This window comes from Myotis lucifugus, unplaced genomic scaffold, assembly GCF_000147115.1.
Source record: "Myotis lucifugus unplaced genomic scaffold, Myoluc2.0 scaffold_647, whole genome shotgun sequence".
Taxonomy (NCBI): domain Eukaryota; kingdom Metazoa; phylum Chordata; class Mammalia; order Chiroptera; family Vespertilionidae; genus Myotis; species Myotis lucifugus.
This window is the reverse complement of record NW_005871695.1, coordinates 100,833-123,805: the sequence shown is the minus strand read 5'-3', so window position 1 is coordinate 123,805 and position 22,973 is coordinate 100,833. Positions and strand designations below refer to the sequence as shown.

At 50.9% G+C, this 22,973-nt stretch overlaps 1 protein-coding gene across 1 annotated transcript in view; it reads right to left on the bottom strand.

The window, feature by feature from the left end:
• Positions 1-22,973, bottom strand: part of PRSS12 (serine protease 12) — a 49,812-nt gene that overhangs the window by 9,369 nt on the left and 17,470 nt on the right. The window contains exons 5-9 of the mRNA XM_023746267.1: positions 17,579-17,757; positions 15,045-15,186; positions 11,456-11,652; positions 9,873-10,014; positions 1,273-1,478 (exon numbers count right to left, since the gene is read on the bottom strand). Coding sequence (XP_023602035.1) covers positions 1,273-1,478; positions 9,873-10,014; positions 11,456-11,652; positions 15,045-15,186; positions 17,579-17,757 — 866 coding nt within the window. The remainder of the gene's footprint in view (positions 1-1,272; positions 1,479-9,872; positions 10,015-11,455; positions 11,653-15,044; positions 15,187-17,578; positions 17,758-22,973) is intronic.

The window sequence follows — 22,973 nt, the reverse complement described above, 5'->3', positions numbered from 1 at the left end:
GTATCAAAATAAACGTTGCTGCAACTCTAGCAAGGCCTGTCCTGGCTGGTATGGCTCAGTAGATAATGCATCAGCCCATGGACCGAAGGGCCCCAGGTTCAATTCTAGCCAAGGGCGCGTACCTGGCGGGCAGGCTCAATCCTGGCCCCAGGTCTGGGCGCATGTGGGAGGCAACCAATCCATGTGTCTCTCTCACATCGATGTTTCTCTCTCTCTCCCTTCTACTCTCTCTAAAAATCAATGGGAAAATATCCTCGGGTGAGGATTAACTCTAAGAAGGCATAAGAACAAATGCATAAATCATGGAGAAATAAATCTGTCATACTTTAAAATAGGTTTACGTGGGACTATAGTAAAACATTTTACAATTATTAGGTTTTTGTGTTTGTCTTTTGCTTAAGGAATAATTGACAGGATGTTATATTAGTTATATTCAACTTGTAACTGGAGGTTGGATTACTGAAGGGAGTTTAATAAAATAAGTTATAACCAATACCTAGGAAGAACTGGCTTGCCAGCTCGTATTTGTCACGTATATAAATGCATGTGTCTCTGAGCACAGAGGGTTGTAAATGTTTCTCTACTTTCAAAAGCCCCTCAGAGAGCGAAGAACCACATGAACAAGACCCAGCGTATTCACTGTCTGCTCCCGGGACGCTATGAAAAGACGTTAGAGGAGAAAGTCCAAGGGTTGATGCACCGCTTTGGACAAAATCCAACACGTCACGACTGTGACCTTTAGTCCACGTCAATAAAGGGTGATTGTTCTTTCCATGAAACAGGGCCAGTTTCCTCCGAAACAGCTAGTGCTCCGCTCGCTCCCTCACCCCGTGTGCGCCATAAGCGTGGCCTCCGTTCGGACGTGTGGCAGTGAACTGGCTAACGCAGTACTTGTTTCATAAAGTTACACTCGGAGCTTTCAAGAACCTTCTATTTAAGCACAACACATCGGTGCCTGTCTCCTGTGAAAAGACTCTTTCTCCTTTTCCTGACATTTTTAATTTCACAAAATAAAACCTACAAGAAATAATTTATTCTTCTATTTAAGAAACAATCCCTGTTGTTTTAAATATCAGGATGCATAGCAGTGCCTTCCTGACATTCCTCTTCAGATTTTAATTTCCTTTTAGGAAGTAAAGGTCAACTCGGGCTTTCGGGACACCACCGACTGGGAGGGGTCGCTGCCTCCTGCCCCTCCAGCAGCCTGGTGCGGCCGGCATTCCTGGGCGTGGGGTTTGGCTGTGGGGGTGCAGGGGCCAGAAGGGGCCTTACCTTTATCTCCGTCGCCTGGCGCTTTCTTGCCAAAATAATCACAAATCACGCCCGCGTCTTCACTGTGGCGGCAGTTGTGCCGGCCGATCTCCTGTTTGAGGCAGTCGGCCAGGGCCCGCTCGCCGCCCGTGCACGCCACGTTGTCCAGGTGGATGGGCCCCCGTCCTTCCCCGAAGTACGCCATGGCCCGCGCCCTGGCGGGGCCCCTGCAAGACAGCACCGGGCCTGAGGGCGCCCACCGGCCGGGGCCAGAGCAGCATCGCCTCGGGGCCTGCGTCACCACTGGCCGGGCCATCCCCGTGGGCAGCTGCAGTGGGCGAGCTGAGGGCACAGCCTCTCTCGCTGTGTCACCGGGTCCCTCCGCCCGGAGGGTGTCCTGCTTAGTGGGCGCACGGGGTCAGCTTCACTCTAGCCCGAAGTGACCGTCCCAGGAACTGACTGCTGCCGTGTGAAGGCTTCCTCACCTCCTTGCCTATCAGCTCCCAGGACCGAAGCCACTGCCTGGTCTTCAGAGCTCAGTGACTCCCCCGTGGCAGCGCCTTAGAACGACCTTCAGGAGCTTTTAAAATTAAAATGCAGCCAAACCCATAACCAGCCCGGGGCGGGCCGGTTATGAAGTGGAGGACTGTCTCACCACCATGCTGTACACTCGAAACTCACACAAAATCACACTGAATGCAAACTGTAAATGAAAAAAACTAAAATTTAGCAAAACCCGAGCCCCACCTGACCGCATGAAAGGAGAGCCGTGGGTGGGGCCAGGCCTGGGCAGGGTCTCTACGTCCCCCGTGACTTAAGGGGACGGCCGAGGCCAATGCCGCTGCTGCCGGGGGTGTCGCTGGCTCTGTGCCTGTGCCCGCGGCCCAGGGCTTTCCTCCCAGTTGAATCTGGAAATCAAGCCCCTCCCTGCTCCCCACACCAAGAAACAAGATTTTATGAGGACAGCTTTCATGTACAGATGCGTTTCTCCTTTGTCTTCCCATTAGGGTTGTGATGGATCATTTATTGGGTCTTCTACCTACAGTATAGACCTAGTTTTTTTCACATCGGTCTCAATGATTGCCAAGTGTATTCCTAGATTTTTGTTTGTTTTTGTACCTTCTATAAAGGAGATTTTTTTTTTCTTTTCATTTTCTACCTAACCTATAGGAACATTAATGCTTTTAAAAATATTTATAATTTACATTAATGAACACGAGTTCTACTGTCTTTCCAGTTGATTCTCTTGGGTTTTCTAGGCGGACAATCATCCTATATAATAAAAGCCTAATATGCTAAGTGTCCAGTCATCCAGTTGTCTGTTCAACCAATCAACGCATAATATGCTAATGATATGCTAAGGCTGCTCAACCGCTCGCTATGATATGCACTGACCACCGGGGGCAGACAGTCGACCGGTCGACCAGTCGCTATGATATGCACTGACCACCAGGGGGCAGATGGGCCGGACACTCCCTAGAGCGCTCCCACAGTCCCTCCCTGGCCTGACCATGCACTGGTGGGGTCCCTCCCTAGAGCGCTCCCACAGCCCCTCCCTGGCCTGACCATGCACTGGTGGGGTCCCTCAGCCTGGCCTGCGCCTTCCCGCAGTCCGGGACCCCTTGGGGAATGTTGGAGAGATGGTTTCAGCCCGATCCCGCAGGCCACTCCCCTTGGGAGGGCGCCAGACGCAGGGCTCATGGCTGGTGGGCGCTGCTGCAGTGTGAGCCTCTCCCGATCAGGACTAATTGGACACAAGCCCGCGGCAGGCACAGTGGGGCCGGGATGAGCGAGAACAGTGGGTAGGAGGTGAAGGCAGCGTTGGACTGTGGGTTTTGGCCCGATCCCTGCAGGCCACCCAGAGGGACCCCACCTGTGCACAAATTCATGCACCAGGCCTCTAGTTATTTATATTACAGTTCTGAAGTCCTTTTCAATACTGATACTTCAATTCTATTTTTAAAAATATGAACAAGAGAGAGGAAGGGGGACAGATAAAAATATCAATGAGAGCCCTAGCTGGTTTGGCTTAGTGGATAGAGCGTCGGCCTGCGGACTGGAGAGTCCCAGGTTCGATTCTGGTCAAGGGCACATGCCCAGGTTGCGGGCTCAATCCCCAGTAGGGGGCGTGCAGGTGGAAGCCAATCAATGATTCTCTCTCATCACTGATGTTTCTATCTCTCTGTCCCTTTCCTCTTTGAAATTTAAAATAAATAAATATTTTAAAAAAAATCAATGAGAGCCCTAGCTGGTTTGGCTAGGTGGATAGAGTGTCGGCCCGGAGACTGAAGGGTCCCAGGCTCGATTTGGATCAAAGGCATATGTCTCCGTTGCAGGCTCCATCCCTGGCCCTGGTCGCAGAGCTGTGCAGGAGGCAACCAATCGATGTCTCTCTCACATTGATGTGTCTCTCTCTTGTCTCTCCCTCTCCCTTCTCCTCTCTAAAAATCAATGGAAAAATATCCCTGGGTGAGGATTAAAAAAAGAAAGAAAATATCGATGAGAGAGAAACACTGATTGGCTGCCTCCTGCATCCCCCTATTGGGGATTGAGCCTGCACCCTGGGCATGTGCCCTGACCCAGAATGGAACTGCGACCTCCTGGTGCACGGTGGACGCTCAGCCACTGAGCCACGCCGGCTGGGCCGGTACCTCACGACTTCCTGAGTCGTGGCCATTGTAGCAGGCACCCTTGTCCTGTTCCTATTTGATGCGTGTTCATGACATAAAATTAAGGTGGTTTTATTTTATTCTCACGTTCCTAAGCAATATAAGTATTACTGATTTTAATAACTTTTCAACATTAAGATGATCAGATTTATTTTTATTTATAGACAACTCAAGCACATTAACTGAACGCCTCAGCTCTAACCACTCATATTCTTCAGCAGATCCCAGCTGTTTGTGCTAAGCTGCTCTTTTACGCTGTTGGGTTAAACCTGCTAATATCTTGTGTAGAATTTTTTATGTAAATCCATGAGACTGGGTTATGATTTTCTTTGTCTTTGTGCACTTTGTCTTGAAAGCAAGTCATAGTAGTCTCATCAAATGGATGGAAATATTTGTCTGTTTCTGTTGGTTTTTTTCATTTTTATTTCTTGGTCTGCAACCATTTCCGGGACTTGGGACCCTCTGTCTTGAAGACAGTCAACCCTCCAGTAGCGGATCAGAGTCATGTCTCTCAGGGCAAGTCATCCGTGTGGTTCCCATCTGCTGCTTCAACTTTGATAATATTTTTGTTGAAAATGTAGCTCCCTAGGTAACTGTCCATATTGTGTACATTTCCAGATGTATTTGCTAAAAGTAGTTCACAGTATCCTGCAATTGTTAGCCTTTCTGTGCCTCTGGGTTTATATCCCTTTTCTCATCTCTACTGTTTACTACATCTCCTCCCTTCTCGGTCAGAATCGTGAGAAGCTGTTGCTTAGTAACCTTTTTAAAAATTAAACTAAAAGAGAGAGAGAGAAACTAATTGTTGATGTGGATGTGCAATGTGCAGCCATTTGAAATTCCAATAGGCATAACCTGAAATTGAACAATTAACAGCAGGCAGGAACTAGTATCACAGATGATTCTCAAGCGTTTGAGGAGTGAGGATGAGTGGAGGCAGAAAGTATATAACAGGGTGCTACACATCTTGATATTTTTCAGGAAGCAGAAGGTACAGATAATAATTTTTGAAATGGGTAAGAAAACATGGCAGTATGTTTGCTAAAAATTTAGAGAACCTGTAGTAAAACAGTAAGAATGCTGAACTTCAGTGCATTAGAGAAAAAAAATAGAAAATTGGATTGCCTGCAAATAAAAGGCAGAAGGGTACAGAGAGACAGTAATGCATGGCATTAGCATAAATGTGGCAAGTAAAACCAAATAGGTAGCAAATGAAGTTAGGACTCACGCAATAAAACAAAAGGGTAATTGGTTAATAATTTATCAATCAACTTGCAGACTAAAAAGAATGCAGCAGCCCTAACCGGTTTGGCTCAGTGGATAGAGCGTCGGCCTGTGGACTCAAGGGTCCCGGGTTCGATTCCAGTCAAGGGCATGTACCTTGGTTGAGGGCACATCCCCAGTAGCGGGATGTGCAGAAGGCAGCTGATCGATGTTTCTCTCTCATCGATGTTTCTAACTCTCTATCCCTCTCCCTTCCTCTCTGCAAAATATCAATAAAATATATTTTTTAAAAAAAGAATGCAGCATTCAACAAGTAGGAATTAGAGAACATTTTTACTAATAAAAGTGCATGATTAAATGAAGACATTCTCAATGATACAGTGAAATCGAATACATTTTTCTTTGATTTTTATTTATTTATTTTTAAATATATTTTTATTGATTTCAGAGAGGAAGGGAGAGGGAGAGATGGAAACATCAATGATGAGAGAACCATGGATCGGCTGCCTCCTGCACGCCCCACACAGGGAACGAGCCCACAGCCCGTGCATGTGCCCTGCCTGGCTGACGTTTGTTTAATAAATAAGGACTGTGTCATCTGTAGGAAAAAGAGAAGAGACTCCACCCCCCACACCCCCAGGCGGGGTGGCAGTGACGCACAGAGGGAACTTCAAGGAGACAGGAGGCTCTAACATTCACCCTTAACCTGGGTGTCGGGGCTTTGCGGGAATCGATATTCAGATCCTCAAATTCATGTTTAGTCTCCCTAAAAGCTGGTCTTGCTGAAATCAAGACGAACTTCTCTTTCAAAAAGTCCCCTCTCCCCCTCACAAGAGAAAGGCATACCTTTCACCGTCCAGAATCCGACCGTAGCACATTCCTCCAAGACTTAAGCCTCTAACGTGGCCAAACAGATGCAATCCCTTCCTTAGTACAAGCACCACAAAGCCAATCCACGGGTCTAATTAAGTGGGGGCTTGAGTCAACTCTTATCTCCTATGTTTAATAATTATTTGTTGTTTTAATCAGTTGTGCACTAGAAATTTAAAAATCCAGAGAGGAACCTGTTAGAAGATTTTGATTTCTCTTTCTTGCACTGTGTGTGTGTGTGTGTGTATAAGTACACACACAGTTTTTAAAGCATAATGAATTCTGTGGGGAAAGCAATTTAAATGACAATTTCAAGGAGAAAAACAAGCTATGTAAAATTTGTGAAGGTCAAAGAAGAGCTTGCTCGTGTATTTTTAAACTCAGTGACAGAAATGTCACTCCCTGTGATATTTATATTTCATTGGATGCGATTAAAGAGGGATGTGACTGCTCTATTTTTAAATGTCATGTACAAATACGCCAGACCTGAAACCCTTTGCAGCTACTGAGGAGTGAGACACAATTAGATATACTTTTTTTTTTTTTTTTTTTGCAAGACAAACAGCTCTCCTCCTGCAGGAGGGTGTGCACGCACACGGTCTGGGAGCACACACCTACACTGGATGTACTTGAGGTTGGGTCTCTGCCTAAACAGCAAAGGCCCACAGATTCTAAGTTGTGTGAAGGGAGACGGCGCGAATAATCGTGCAGTTCCGGAAGAATGCCACCTGGAGGCTGACGCTAAGGGACTGGCAGGAAGTTCAAAGGGGACTGACGTCCTTCTGCCTCGGGCTGTTCAGTCCACCTTGGCGAGTGAGCGGACGTCAGCACATCTCTCTCAGCCTCGGAGACCGTGTGCCATGTGCTGGGCCTCCAGACATCACGTGACCCCTCAGGGACTAAGGCGGCTGGCTTGCTGGTGACGGTCAGCACGTCGAGGTGAGGTACCACCACCTTTCCTGGTCCATCACTTCGGTTCTGTCTCTCCCATGAAGGAAGTGCATTTTAATGCTATTTGGACTCTCAGTGTTTCCACGGACCCACCCTCCACTAGCACAGAGCTGGCTCGGAACGGGCCTCCGGACTTCTTACCAAGCAGGCCCAAGCCTTAGCAGCCGTAAGGTTCTCTTGATTGGTGTCTACAAACGAAGGCTTTCCTGGAGACTTTTAACAATTCAAACAGGGAGACGACCCCTGCTCTAGTCACAACCCGTTCACCATTCTGTGCGTGTTCTCCCAGGAAACCCCACTTCCTAGTGGGAAGGTATTAAAACGCCCAAGTGCATTCACAGAGCAAATATCTAAATGATTCTCATTTAAATACTATTTGATGGGAAAGTGTGGATTATGCACCAGAAGGGGATTATCCAATTTGTTATATAGGAACATTAAATTACTCTTTTACTTACTAAGGGACTTTATTAAAAAGACAATTACAAAGTAAAATATTCTTTCAATGCTTTTCTTGATCATTGTTACAGAAACACTATGGAAAAGTGCTGCAGACGTTCATTAGTGTTCATTAATCTGGACTATTTCTCACTTCAGTTCACCATTAGAGTTGAACATAGAATGACTAAGTGATGGTAAGTAAAAAGCAATGACAAACGCAGATGGAAGTGAAAATGCATGATGGGTGTGCATAGGGACTTCTTCCTTCCTTAACTGTGGCTCCAACACATGTGAGGATCAAACTTGGCCTTTCCCTGCATATTTCAAACATACTATGAGATTTCCTGGATCGTGTCTACAGAAAAACTAAAGTATGGCCCTAGCCAGTGTGGCTCAGTGGTTGGGCATCATCCTGTGCACGTAGAGGTCGCAGTTCCATTCCCAGTCAGGACACAAGCACAGGTTACCAGCTCGATCCCCGGTGGAGGGCGTACAGGAGGCAACTGACTGATATTTCACTCTCACATCCATGTTTCTCTCTCTCTCCCTCTCCCTTCCTCTCTAATAATCAAATTTTTTTTTTTTTTAGAAAAGGAAGAAAAAAAGGAAAACTAAAGTATGAACAATAAAACAGTCTCAAACAGCAATGTTCTTTAATGGCTGATTTTAAATAAGGAAATTCCCTGGGAAGGTAATGGAAGAACAATTATGTGTGTGTGTGTGTGTGTATGTGTGTATGTGTGTGTGTGTTCATGTTCAAATGGAGGAAGGAGTGTTAGAAATGTGTGATAAAGGAAATAAAAGAAATCACTGACTAAGTGCATGTGGGCATCTGAGGGAGGCTCGTCCTGCCTGCCTGCCTCTACGGCCTACAGTTTCAAAGCTGGAAATCCACGTCATATGCCAATTGCGGACACTGAACATGTGATCACCAATAATGCACTCACTGGTCAGCGGGCAACTGGAATTGTAACTAGGTCCAAAACTGAGCGGTAACTGAAAGTAATACCTGAGTAACAGAAAACAAACTTTGAATTAAAACATTAGAAAAATATTTTTTAATTTTAATTAAAATAGAAATAATGTAGTCCTAGCTAGCATGGCTCAGTGGTTAGAGCGTCGGCCTACCCACCAAAGGGTGGAGGGCTTGTTTCTGGTCAAGGGCATGTACCTGGGTTGATGGTTCGATCCCTGACCCTGGTCGGAGCTCATGCAGGAGGCAACCAATCCATGTGTCTCTCTCACATCCATGTTTCTCTCTCTCCCTGCCTCCCTCCCTTCCACTCTCTCTGAGAAAACAATGGGAAAAATATCCTCCGGTGAGGATTAACAAAACAAGTAAATAAAATAGAAACACTTTTAAAAATGAAAATGTATCCAGATGTATAAAAAAGGGTACAGCTTAAAATCCAAACCACTATTCGTAACCCACTACGAGCTGGGCAGTGTGTGCGCATTAGCTGAAACGTCCCAGCTCTCTACGCGGAACACGTTCCCAACATTTGCACGCTCACTGTATACCTGCACGAAGCCTCAAACCCCTGCATGGCTGGGGGAGGCCAAAGGCGGGGACCCTGCCCCCCCCGTGTCCGCTCTCATAGTGGGCACCAGCGTCCTCCTGCCGGCTGGTGAGGGCCGTGTGATCGCTGGGACTGGGGCTGAGCGGAGCCTGGGAGCCTGGGAGCCCGTGGACGCCCCCGCACACGCACACAGCCCCTGCACTCTGGAGAGCTAGGCATCAGCGTGGGCCATCGAGGCAGTAAACACGTCCACAGAGACAGCACAGGGAAGGCAAAGACAAGGGGCAGCTGGAGACGGCCCAGGCTGGCCATCTGCAAGCCCAGGAGCCGGACGAAGGCCTTACTTCAGAAGCACAGGGCTCGCTGTCCATGAGTTTACAGAGCGTCACTGCCCTGTACACTGAGAGCCACTCACTCTCATAACTCCACAGCCTCTCACGGCGATTGCACGAGACAGACACCAAGCAGGATGGGCTAGCTTAGCCCCTGCTGGCAGAGCAGTATATGGAGTCAAGAGTTATCACACGACTAGAGGCCCAGCGCACGAAATTTGTGCACAGGTAGGGTCTCTAGTGGCTGCAGGCTGCCAGCTGGGGCCTCAGCACACGTCATAGTGAGCGATTGAACTCGTGTCAGGTTGGTTGAACTCCCAAGGAGACACTTTGCATATTAGGCTTTTATATCTAGAGATTTGTTATTAAATAAAAGCTACATGTGTATGTGACATATTGTAGAGATTTGTTATTAAATAAAAGCTACATGTGTATGTGACATATTGTATGTCTCTTGTGAGAAGACAGAAAATTTTAAACACTCTACTTAGTATTCTTTACAATTCTGAATGAGATCACGTAAATTAATTTTCAAGAAATAACTCACTGGAACTAGGCTTTAAAGACTCAGAAGTGTCCCTGAAGTACCCAGCCGAGCAATCAGGCTCCCTTACCTGTAGCCGAGCTGCCGGCAGGTCACAGCCGCGTCCCGGTCAGTCCAGCCGTCGTCACAGATGGTTCCCCACTGGCCCTGGAGGAAAACCTCCACGCGCCCCTCTCTCTCATTTTCTCCGTCCACCAGTCTGATGGGGAAACCTAGGGCATGATCCGAAAGTATTAGGAAGCCAAACACGCAAGTGGAACAGATGCAGGAGACTTCCCCAAACACAACTTGTTCTCTCTTTTTTTTTTAAATGTATTTCTGTATTGATTTCAGAGAGGAAGAGAGAAGGAGAGAGAGATAGAAACATCAATGATGAGAGAGAATCATTGATCGGCTGCCTCCTGCACACCCCCCACTGGGGATCAAGCTGCAACCCAGGAATGTGCCCTTGGCCGGAATCGAACCTGGGACCCTTCAGTCCGCAGGCTGATGTTCTATCCACTGAGCCAAGTCAACTTGTTTTTAAAACCAGCTCTGAGTCGCTGGGCAATGGAGAGAGAGAAGGGACAACAAAAACTCTCCGCTTTGGCCTGATCTTGTGAAGCTGGGAGGCCACTGCTCAGCTCTGTGGCCAGCAGAGGGAGGGCAGGCGCCAGCTGCTGGGGAAGGAGGGAGGGAGGGAGGGAGGGAGGGGGGGAGACTGTAAAAGTGTGGCTCAGTGGTTGAGTGCCAACCTAGGAACCAGGAGGTCACGGTTTGATTCCTGGTCCGGGTACACGCCTGGGTTGCGGGCTCGATCCCCAGTGTGAGGAGGCAGCCGAACCAGGCTTCTCTCTCATCATGGATGCTTCTATCTAACCCTTCCTCTCTGAAATCAATATAAATATATATATTTAAAAAATAAAATAATAAAATAAAGTCGCGCCTGATTTTATTACCACTAACTTCCACTAGTAAGTAGTAAGACATTCACTTGGAGCTGGGTTATTTCGTGCCTGTTCGCTCACCTGGAACAGCCACGCTAAGACCTTCAGGAGCATAAACAGACACGCGGGCCCGTGGCTGAGAAGAGCGCCGAGCCTGGGAGACAGCAGCCCCCGTGCGCAGAAGGGAGTGAGCGGGGAACAGAGGACAGAGACACCTGGAACATGGGCTCTGAGGGCGCCGCCCCTGCCGGACCCGGAGGGGCAGGGGGGCCCAGGATTGCACCGTTAGGTCCAACGAGGCAAAGCCGTGCACCTTGACCACCTAAGTGCCCAACACGGTGAACCCGGAACCACAGTCCTGCCTTTTTACAGCATGAAGCTCAAGCTTCCCCGTCTCAGGGAGGAGGACGCCAAGGGGCCGGCGCAGCCCGCGGTTAAGAGTGAGAAGCACTGGTCATCGGCGCTTCTGTGACCCCGGCAGGAGAGGGGGCGCGGCGGCCTCGCTCCTCCCTCTCTCGGAGGTCATGGCCGCACACATTTAGGAGGAGACGTGGCTCTGGGTAAAGGAACGTAACTGAGGAGCAGGCATTTGACAATGTTGGTGGGAAGACTCAGAAAGAAGATTTAAATGGAAATGACTGACCATGAGAACATGCAGGAGACAGAGTGAAAGGTCCAGCGAGGACGCGGCCTGGGACAGACAGCGGCGCAGCGGCTGTGTCCTCACCCAGAGACGGCCGGTGTCCCTCGCCGCGTGGGGCACAGGCCACGCCCACGTCCTCGCGGTGGCTGCAGTCGTGGCGCCCCCACGGGGGCCGGGAGCACTGCAGGAGGCTGGTCTCCCGCCCGGAGCAGCTGACCTCGTCCAGCCAGATGGGCCCGGCGCTCTCCCCGAAGGGGCTGGCGGGCGCCTGCTTGCCGTACCTGCACAGCGAGACACACACGTGGAGGGATTCGCCCGCGGCCCCCCCCCCCCCCCCAGAAGCCAGCAGCCGGCCAGGAGTCCTGACCCCAGGACACGGCTCCAGACAACTCCATACAGAGCACTGTCCGCGCCTCACACATCCCACCCTCGTGCTGGCGCTGGCTTACGCGGTGCAGCTAACGGACCACCACCTTCCTCCCTGCCTATTCTTGGGTTTGGTCTGCCCTTTAACCCTCCAGCTGAGAGAACGCAGACCAAGAGCTAACCCTCGGGTTCCTGGCCAGGCAGAGCACTGGGCCCGGAGCCGAGACCGCCGGCCGCACGTGGGCCTCTGACCAGCCTCTGCGCTCCTGGGTCCCATCAGCTGTGCCGGCCTCTCTGGTCTCCTCTCCCCCGGAAGGAAAGGTGGGAGCAGCTCAGCGACTCCCCCGGCTCCATGTCCATCAACATCAGGGCACTGACCATGTTCCCCAAGGGCACAGGAACTTGATCTTTTCAGTTTTTATGGAGGACGCTTGCGTTCCAGCTGACTGTACCTGCGACCCTGCACCGCTGAGCCCTGACGCTCTAACGGACGCTCCTGCACCGGGACCTGCGACTAGCTCAGCCACGCTCACACGTGCTGGGGGCCAGCCCCAGCGGTCCAGGGGTTCCCAAAGGTGTGGACGGAGTCGGCGAAGAAAGTTTTACACGGAGACAGTGTTCAGAACTCTCTAGCTTTCCTTAGTCTCCGTGGATCTTCACCTTTGGGAATCCCTGGACCGCTGGGGCTGGACCCCAGCACACACGCCTCCCCCAGAGCCTTCTCTCGCTCTGCAAACCGCCGGCCGCCAGAAGTCACCGACTGCAGCTGGCTAAGCGCCTCCCGGCCCCGATTCCCTGTGATTAAACTCACTCACACAGGGACGTGGTCACTTCTGTACTGAGAGCATGAAGACACCTCTCCATGTGGCTCGAATCCCCCTCATCCTCTCCCTGTGCACTTAGTCATCGCACGTGCGTAACAAGAACAGCATTCGAACAAACTGAAAAAATGAGACTCTTAATGACTCGTTCTAAGACCTCCTAATTGGCCGACCCATCAAGGCTGGGCTAGGAAAGAAACGGGCCTAAATGCCGACTCACTATCACTGTCCACAGACACCACTTTCCCACCAGGTGCGCCCACCTGGTCACCCCCCGTCCACAGCAACCACACCACAGACCCGTGTACACAGAGAAGCCCCGGCCCAACACTGCTCAGACCCTGACCAATATTTGCTTCCAACGATTCCCAGGCCAACTGCAGGTATACAGAGCACACCTGCCAATTCCAACAGTCATCCAGAACTTTTACAAATACTAGTGAGAACATTTCAGAACGCTGTAGGTGCAAAAAACAAAAACAAAAACAACCTAAATGGATTTGTGAAATAAAATAAATAAAGTAAGGGGAGCCCTAGCCGGTTTTGCCCAGTGGATAGAGCGTCGGCCTTAAGACTAAAAGGTCTGGGGTTCGATTACGGTCAAGGGGACATGCCCATGTTGTGGGCTCGATCCCCAGTAGGGGGCGTGCAGGAGGCAGCAGATCAATGATTCTCATCATTGATGTTTCTATCTCTCCCTCTCTAAAATCAATAAGAATATATATATTTTTAAAATATATTTTATTGATTTTTAACAGAGAGGAAGGGAGAGAGATAGAGAGTTAGAAACATCGATGAGAGAGAAACATCGATCAGCTGCCTCCTGCACATCTCCCACTGGGGATGTGCCCGCAACCCAGTTACATGCCCTTGACCAGAATCGAACCTGGGACCCTTCAGTCCGCAGGCCAATGCTCTATCCACTGAGCCAAACCGGTTTCGGCAAGAATATATTTTTTTAAAGAAATATAGAGAAAAAAATCAGTGTCACTCAATTGTTTACCCTAATAAAGAAAAATATAAAATAGTAAATAAAGTTTTTATGAATCTTTCTAAATCTATGAAAACGACATCTAGCCCTCAGTCTAACAAATCACCTTGGAGATGAAATGACATTTATTAAGTACTTTTCATTCATTAAATATCATTATTTATTTGGCTGGTATGTTATACCCCTTAACCCAATAATTACAACTATAGTGCCCACAAAAATATTGGGCAATAGCATGTGTTGATAGTACGATGACAGTATTTATAACAGAAAAAACGAACCTAAATATTAAACAAATCATGGCATACACATTCAGTGGAAACTATGCTGTCACTAAAAATTATGACTACGCCCTAATCGGTTTGGCTCAGAGGATAGAGCGTCGGCCTGCAGACTCAAGGGTCCCAGGTTCGATTCCGGCTAAGGGCATGTACCTTGGTTTCAGGCACAGATCGATGTTTCTCTCTCATTGATGTTTCTAACTCTCTATCCCTCTCCCTTCCTCTCTGTGAAAAATCAATAAAATACGTTTTTAAAAAATAAAATAAAAATAAAAATTATGACTATGTAGTAAAATAATGGTGAAAACATGGATGGAAACAGCCCATGCCCGCTGCTAGAACGATGATAAAGTTACACATGCAAGTTATGCTGATGACGTGTGGTTGCACTGATATAGGAGTGGGAACATTATGGGCACTTCTAATTTTCTTCTTCAAACTTGCTAATATTTCACATTACTTTCACAAATTAAAAAAAATACGTCTCCACCGTGGCCATGCCTGGCCTGAACGAAAGTATATTTTAAGTTCAATGCATATTTGCAGTTAGCTCTGTCCTGAGCTGCAGTGAAATGATTTCGCCAGATTTCAGCACGACAGGAACCCAGACAAGAGGACAGAACGGGCTCCCATGAGCTCGGTGAGGCGCCGTCTGCGGGACTCCCGCCTCCTGCCCTGGAGTGCATCGTGGGGGGGCACCAAGCACGTCGCCCAAGTGTGACCCCAGCTTTTACAGGGAGGTCGAGGGTGAGCTCCCAAGGTCACCTCATGACAAGGAGGCTGTTTTCTCGATGAAAGTGGGCACTGTCCTCGCATTCTGAGAAAGGGAATAAGGGAAGCCCAGAGCCCAGGCGCGGGCGCTCTGCTACGAGAGGCAGTGACGTCAGAGCTGGCAGCATCCGCGCAGGGGGCGCAGGTGACACCGGGCATCCACAGCGCACGGCCGACTCGAACAGACGCCACGGGACAGGAAGCCGCCCGCCTCTAAGCCATCATTCCAGGAGAGGCTGCGGCAGGGAGGTGAGGGAGACAAACAGCAAGACACGGCTATTTGTCAGCAGGGAAAATGTCCCTGTTTCTATTTCCTACCTGCACGTACAGGCCCAGGGGGCGGGCCGAGGAGAGAAGTGCGTTCCTGGAGCGGGAGTTACGAGCAAGGACTTCAATCGGCTTAAACAGACGTGGCCGCCGGGCCGCCTGTCACCGGGCCTCACCTGAACCCCAGCTGCCGGCACACCACGTGCGCGTTCAGCTCCGTCCAGCCATCGTCACAGACCGTCCCCCACTGCCCCCCGTGGTACACCTCCAGGCGGCCCTCGTGGCTGTCCTTCCCCCCTGCGAGTCTGAGGACGCCGTCTGTGAGGAGAGGAGACACAAACATAAGCAAAACAATTCTCAGAAAAGAGCAAACACCGTCTCATGTCACCAGAAGCATCACCAGGGGCAGGTCTCTCTGACTCCAGGCCCTGAGGCCGCTGGGTGTCTCCAAGCAGGACACAGGCATCCCCGTCGTCCCTGCTCATCTGCGCGCTCGCTCTCGGAGCAGGAAAACATGGTAGCTGTTCGGGTTTCTCTGGATTAAATATTTGGGAAATGTCCTGAGGCTTCAATCGCCTGAGGTCTGAGCTTACATGAGGTATTTGTCATGTAAGCTTCAAAAGTAAGAAAACAGCCCTAACCGGTCTGGCTCAGTGGATAGAGCGTCGGCCTGCAGACTGAAGGGTCCCGGGTTCGATTCCAGTCAAGGGCATGTACCTTGGTTGCGGGCACATCCCCAGTGGGGGGTTTGCAGGAGGCAGCTGATCAATGTTTCTCTCTCATTGATGTTTCTAACTCTCTATCCCTCTCCCTTCCTCTCTGTAAAAAATCAATAAAATATATATTAAGAAAAGTAAGAAAACATAGGAACTTGGAAATAGCTGAAAACTTCAGCTGCAAGGGGGAAAATTAAAACATGGAGCCTGATCATGACTGTGGCCAGAGAGGAGGCTCCCGGCGATGCACCGGCTGCCGCAGGCGCCGTGAGCCTCAGACCCGGCGCAGGGCGCGCCTCCGGGCGCCTCCTCATCACGCAGATTTGAATTTGAACCTTATGAACTCAACGAGTGTTAATTCCCAGAGAACCCTGTAACTACGTTCTAAGCGGATTCACAATACGATAAATGTATCCCCAGAAAGTAGACTTAAAAGCCATTGCCACCCCAAATAATCCAAATACTGTCCCAAATGGAACATACAAATAATCTTGGGCAAAAGTCACACTTTTCATGAATCTCGGATCTTTTAAAGCACAAGCATGTCTCTTAGAAGGACCTAGTGCAGTGATGGCGAACCTATGACACGCGTGTCAGAGGTGACACGCGAACTCATTTTTTTGGTTGATTTTTCTTTGTTAAATGGCATTTAAATATATAAAATAAATATCAAAAATATACGTCTTTGTTTTACTATGGTTGCAAAGATCAAAAAATTTCTGTATGTGACACGGCACCAGAGTTAAGTTAGGGTTTTTCAAAATGCTGACACGCCGAGCTCAGAAGGTTCGCCATCACTGGCCTAGTGTAACACTACAGTCCGCCCAGCGCTGCGGCTCTCGGCCACACCACAGGCTGGCTGCACGGACAGGCAGGCGCCCCGGCTCGGCCTCGGCAGAACGCTGTGCTCCTACTGTGCTTAGTAAACGTGTTGTTCTGCTGACGAAAACAACAGCGTGCACAGACCTTGGTCATGAAAAACCATAACTTCAGCACTTCGTAGGCCCTAAGGTTTTTTAAAAATTTCTTTTAAACACAGTTTAAAACCCCAGGTTTTCGAATTTTTTACTATAGACACAGTGGCTCTGTGATGACCTGCCTTCGCTTGGTGTGCACGTCCCTCTTCCGCCCCCAGGACGTGTAAGTGCGTGTGTACGTGTGTGTGTGTGCGTGTGTGTGTGTACATGTGTGTGTGTGTGTGCGCGCGTGTGTGTGTATGCGTGCGCACACATGTATGCGCACACACACAGGCATCAGCCCTCCAGCACGCCCTTCTCCGGCATGCGGCGTGGCAGGTGGCAGCGCTGTGGTCTGGCGCAGTCTGACGGTGGAGCACACCACGGTGGCCTGGTTGCTTTGCCGGTGCGGACTCAGGACCCCACCATGCAGTTCCACCAGCTGCAAACACACTCTGAGAGTCAATACAGGTTCAAAGAGGAATGGACTAGAGGTCTAATTCCTAAAATGTGACCTTTACCACTGCACGCGATTTTCATTATGGGGGACAACTAGTATATAATGAAACAAAGTCATATTTTGCAACAAAATCATCTATTCTGACCTAGCTTTACAGGACTGTATACCCTTTATTTTTTAAATATATTTTTATTGATTTTTAGAGAGAGGGGAAGGAATTGGGAGAGATAGAAACATCGATGAGAAACATCGTCGATCGGCTGCCTCCCGCACGCCCCACACTGGGGATCAAGCCCACAACCCAGGCCTGTGTCCTGACTGAGAATCGAACTCGTGACCTCTGGGTTCATGGGTCGATGCTCAGCCACTGAGCCACGCCAGCTGGGCTGCACTGTAGACTCTTCCAGTGAAAATTCAGCAATGTCTATAAGTAAGGGGCTAGCGTTTTAGCAGACCATTTCCGTTAGGTTTTGTTGGCGTGTTTATTTATGCTCAGTTAGTAAGACTGCCTACGTTGAGACAAAGCAAACAGCAGCCCACAGGAGCTGGGCCGGACCTGCCGGGGCCGGGAAGCCTACCCGTCAGGGGGGTGCAGGACACGCCGGCGTCCTCTCCGTGGCCACAGTTGTGCTCGCCCCAGGAGCCCCTCGGACACTCCTCGATGGCCAGCTCGTTGCCCGTGCACCGCACCTCGTCCAGCAGCACCGGGCCGGACCCCTCCCCGAAGTGGGCCCGCGTCCACGCTCTGGCGACGCCACTGGCAGGACAAGAACTGCGTTAGACACGGAGGGCCTGGCGTCCTGCGGCTCCTGGTGAAAGTTTAACGGGGTGAGCCCACACTTTCCCTCGTCATCGCTCCGCAGTCGCCCACGCCCTCCCGCACCGTGGCCGCTGCTCTGTACGTTCTTGGCCGTGACAAGTGCTCCCAAGGCCCTGGTCGTGCACAACGGCCTCTCCTTTCAGAGGAACGCACCTCGGCCGTTGGCGCGCAGGCTGTCCCTGGAAGAGCCGCACCCCCGGCTCCCCTCCCGGAGGAACGATGTCTGCTTGTTTATTTGTTGTAAAATACACGTAACTTAAAACTACCATTTTGAGCGTTTTTAAGTGTGCACTTCAGTGGCATTAACACATGCGCACTGTGCAAGGTCACACCATCGTCTGCAGACCCTGCCAGCATCCCGCGCGGACTCCCACCACTTCCGAGCAGCACGGCTGGCCAGCGGCCCTGGGGGAAGTGCCAGGGCCCCTCCTCCCCGCTGACCCAGGCTGGGCGCGGCTGCAGCCCCAGCACTATCAGGGCCCTCAGCGGCCAAAGGAGACGGAACTGCGAGGAGGAGGAGCCTGGGCCCAGGACTGCGGATCCGGACCTGGACCCGCCCTGGCGGTGCCTCTGGTCCCTTCCTCAGAGAGAAGGAAGCTGGCTGCAGCCACTGCTGTTTTCAGCTCTTACAGCCAAACGCCTTCCTAAGGGAAACACCGCCTCACTCAGATCACTGGCCTAACTGTGCTTCTCCACGGAGCGCCGCGGCACCGGGACCGCTCAGTGCCGGCCAGGCCCGCCCGTCAGCACCAGGCGCGGCCAGGACACGGCACGCCCAGCTCCCCGCGGCCTCTCACTCAGACCAGGGCATCTCACTGCTGTTTACTGTTTAATGACGCTGCACCCACCCCATTATTTTAGCTGCCCCTTTCACATAACATTACAACTACCTTGAGAATTTACAACCAAATATATTGAAAAAAAGCGCGCTAGACAGTTACAATACCCCAGGAATGGTGAAGTCTCGCAGAGTAAATTTATGGTTAAAGAGGAACTTGTTTGACTCATTTCACTAGATACTATGGAAGTTTCTGGTAAGAGAACACGTCTGAAGTAATCTGAAAGTAAACCCTTTAGATGCCAGGAAAGCCAATTACTGCTCCCGTCCCCACCCGGCCTGGGTGACCTGCAGATGGCGCCGCAGGGGGAAGGAAGGAATTCCAGGAGGCGGAGGAAACCGAGACAAAAGGAGCGGCAGGTGGAGGAGGGTGTTTGGGCGGAGTTAACATTTTACAGCTTAGAGTCCGACACTGACCGCCGGCTGACGTCTGTCATACAGTGAACACCGAGCGTCCGCCCCAGCAAAGGTTTAAGGTGAGCATCTACCGCTAAGAGGGCAGATCTCAAAGGGAAAAAGGGCATTTTCCTAACACAAGTGATACTGTCGGCATTTTCCTAACACAAGTGATACTGTCAGAACAACCTGATGTTGTGAGTGGATGTGACAGACAGGATGCCATCTCTAGTCTCCTGGACAGAAGCCACGAGTGCTCGGTTAACAGGGCTTTTAAAGCCATGTGTTTGGTGGTTGCGATGTGGGTCTGTGTGCCACAGAAGAGAGCCACGGACATCACAGGCCCACCCTCACTGACCGGGCCGAAGCCGACGCTCCGGGCTGAGGCTGCAGAGCAAAGGCCGATGTGGGGACGGGCCTTCCGGCGCAAGGCTGGGCTCTGGCTGGGCTCCCCCCGCAACTTACAAAACTTTCCAGGCCCAAGAGGCTTCTTTTAAACACCGGGGTAAGTAAATAAATAACTAAATAAATAGACACGGGGGAGGCCCGCTCCTTCGCACGCTGTGAGGATGACCTGAAGCAGGGCCTCGGCCGGTGGTCCCACCCGACTGGCACGTGAGCAGCGCCCCCTGCAGTTGGTGAGTGACACACCTCCCGGCTGAGCAAAGCGCCCGCAATCCACTGGGCACCGCGTTCAGCAAACATCACAGTTTCCTTCTCCCCACTCCGCCAAGGCTGCGCTGGGCAAGTGGCGAGGAGGGAGAACCCGCTAAAATCCCAGCACGTCCCGGGTTCACGTGGTAAATGTTTTTCCTTATTTGTTTGGTTTAAAGCAACCTTTACAATAACACGTTTGTGCAGTCATTGCAGCCTCTGAGGCACTGGGCAGATCGGTATTTTATTCTCATAAGACGGGGCGGGGCCTGGATGACCAGGGCGGACACGTCAGGGGCTCCTGCACGCACAGTGTTTCACAGAAGCCGCTGCCGTGGACAAACACAACTTAGGAAGCACGTATGTCCTCAGGAAGGTACTTTTATACCAAAACGCCCTGCAATAGTGCCCATAAGGCTGTGAAGAAGTTAGAGGGTTTTAAGAGTCAGAGTGGAAGAGCTCTCCCTTCCACAGGGAAACCTGCTCGCGGCCACCACGCTACAGGGGGCAGCAGGCCTGTGACCCCCGCTGAACACCACCCCTCACCTCCTGCCCTGGTTGTGAGTTGCTCCCAGAACCCGGGGCGTGAATAACTGGACGGCGTGGTTTCGCATGCGCCATGTCCATGCTAGGCTGGGTCGGAGGAGGGGTGCCCGAGGCCCGGCTCCTTCCTGCGGGAGGGCCCAGGGAGCAGAGAGGGCGAAAGGCGGCCCGGGGAGAAGCGCACAGGCCCGCTCCTCTGTGCTGGAGCCAGTGCTCTTCCACCTTCTATCAAGGGTTGGGGAAAACTCAAACAAAGATCTGATTTGTGGCGTGTGAAAATCACGTGAAATCCCCACTCCACCGCCGGGACGCAAAGCTTCGCTGGAACAAGCCCACGCACAGCTCCTGGGCTCTGGGAGCCTGCACGCCACAGAGGCACGGGACTGGCTGCATCTGCCCTTTCCAGGCCAGCCTGCTGCCCTGTCCCCAGGGAAAGGACTAATGCTGCAGACCTGCAGCAGGCTCAGAGCACACTGAAGGCAGGGGGCGGGGCAGGGGCGGGGCAGGGGCAGGGCAGAGAGGCGAGGCTGATGGAGGCCGACTTGGGCCAGGGGAGGCCAGACAGCAGAGCTGGGGAAAGGAGGTCAGCAGCCTGTGGCCTTGGCCCTGGGACGGTGCTAGGAGAGGGAACGATGTATGAAAACATTTTCAATGGGCACAATCCACCGAGCCAGGATTCGGAGCTCCAAGAACACCAGGGACCAATCGGGAAGGATATAACATCTGATCCCACCTCAACAGCAACAATAATAAATTCCAGAAGGTTCAAAGACCCAGGTATGGGAAGAAAGAAAGGAGGCGGGGAGGAGGAGGGAGGGGGGACAAAGAGAAGGCAGCAGGCAGGTGAAGAAGTGCCCAGAATAAAAACACTTCCCGTAACCGTGGGAGTGAGACCTCCTGAACAGTATCAGAAACCCAGAAGTCAGAAAACTGCAACTAAAACTAAGAGTTCAATTGAACCGCGTACAGATTTAAACTTCTGTAGAGCAAGACTGTTGAAACACAGTGTATCTCGGGTACTCTGTCCTAATCAGAATCAAAAGGCAAACTGACCATCTGGAAGAAACATTGGAACTATGTACCAGCAACCAAAGGGGAAAAAAACAAACTCCTAGAAATTAATATTGTGGTGAAAGACAAAATAACCGATATACACCCCAAAAATGGGCAATGGAGGAGATCAAGCTGTTCCCACAAAAAGCAATGTCCATGGCCACTGACCATGTGGGGGAATGCACAGCCTTCCAGTGGCCACATTAAAGCAACAGTAATGCATTCTTCCCTCTTCCATGCTTAGAGTTTAAAGACTAATATCATCTTCACACAAGATTTAGGCTAAAAGGTTACAAACTCAATTCTTTTTATCATCAAGAAAAAAAATAACAAACCCAACCTAGAACCACCCATTGGCTGAGAGTGACTCAAGACAGGCTGGGCAGAGCATAGCTAACTGGGCAGAGCCCCAACATACATTGTGTTTCAACAGGCTGCACAGAGCACCGGGGATACAGTGTATTCAACAGGCTGCACAGAGCACCGGGGATACACTGTATTCAACAGGCTGCACAGAGCACCGGGGATACAGTGTATTCAACAGGCTGCACAGAGCACCGGGGATACACTGTATTCAACAGGCTGCACAGAGCACCGGGGATACAGTGTATTCAACAGGCTGCACAGAGCACCGGGGATACACTGTATTCAACAGGCTGCACAGAGCACCGGGGATACAGTGTATTCAACAGGCTGCACAGAGCACCTGGGATACAGTGTATTCAACAGGCTGCACAGAGCACCGGGGATACAGTGTATTCAACAGGCTGCACAGAGCACCGGGATACAGTGTATTCAACAGGCTGCACAGAGCACCTGGGATACACTGTATTCAACAGGCTGCACAGAGCACCGGGGATACAGTGTATTCAACAGGCTGCACAGAGCACCTGGGATACACTGTATTCAACAGGCTGCACAGAGCACCTGGGATACAGTGTGTTTCAAACCTGAAAGATGATGTGTGCGCACTCTTTTCTTCCTTATATATCCCCACACTTTCCATTGTTTATAAACATTCTCTTAATGATCACAAAAAACGTTTAATTAATCAGAAAAACACACACACAATAAACTTGAGAACAAAAAAAAAATTAGAAAGGAAAAATTTTTTTTCAGTGTTTCTTTAATTGAAAGACAACACCTGACCTCAGAAGCAGCCCTTCCTCAAGCTGGACATGACTGCTCGGACCCCACAGCAAGGCCCGCAGCGAGGTGGGGGTGGGGGTGGGGGTGCGGGTGGGGAGACCTAGTCATCATGGGGGAAGCGGGCAATGAACAGCGTGCTTGGGACTCCACTGGGATGCTGGGCCCCTCCCGGGGGCCTGGTTTCCAGGGTCTGACTGAGCCCAGTGCTTCCCCTCATGACTGGAGTGTGGGCTGGGGCAGCCCCTCCACCTGCCACCTGCAGGCCCAGGCTTAGGGGAGAGACCTGGGCAGGGCAGACAGGCGTGGGGGGCAGCTGAACCCCACCCACCGGCTTGCCTGGGTAGGGGCTGGGCAGAGGCCTATGGTGACAGAGACCGGATCCAGCCCAAGGATGTAAGAGAGGAGAGGGAGACTGAGAGAGAGAGACAGAGAGAGAGAGAGCGCGAGCGCGCATGTCTAGGAGCTAGTAGACCAGCGGTTCTCAATCTGTGGGTCGTGACCCCTTTCGGGGGTCGAACGA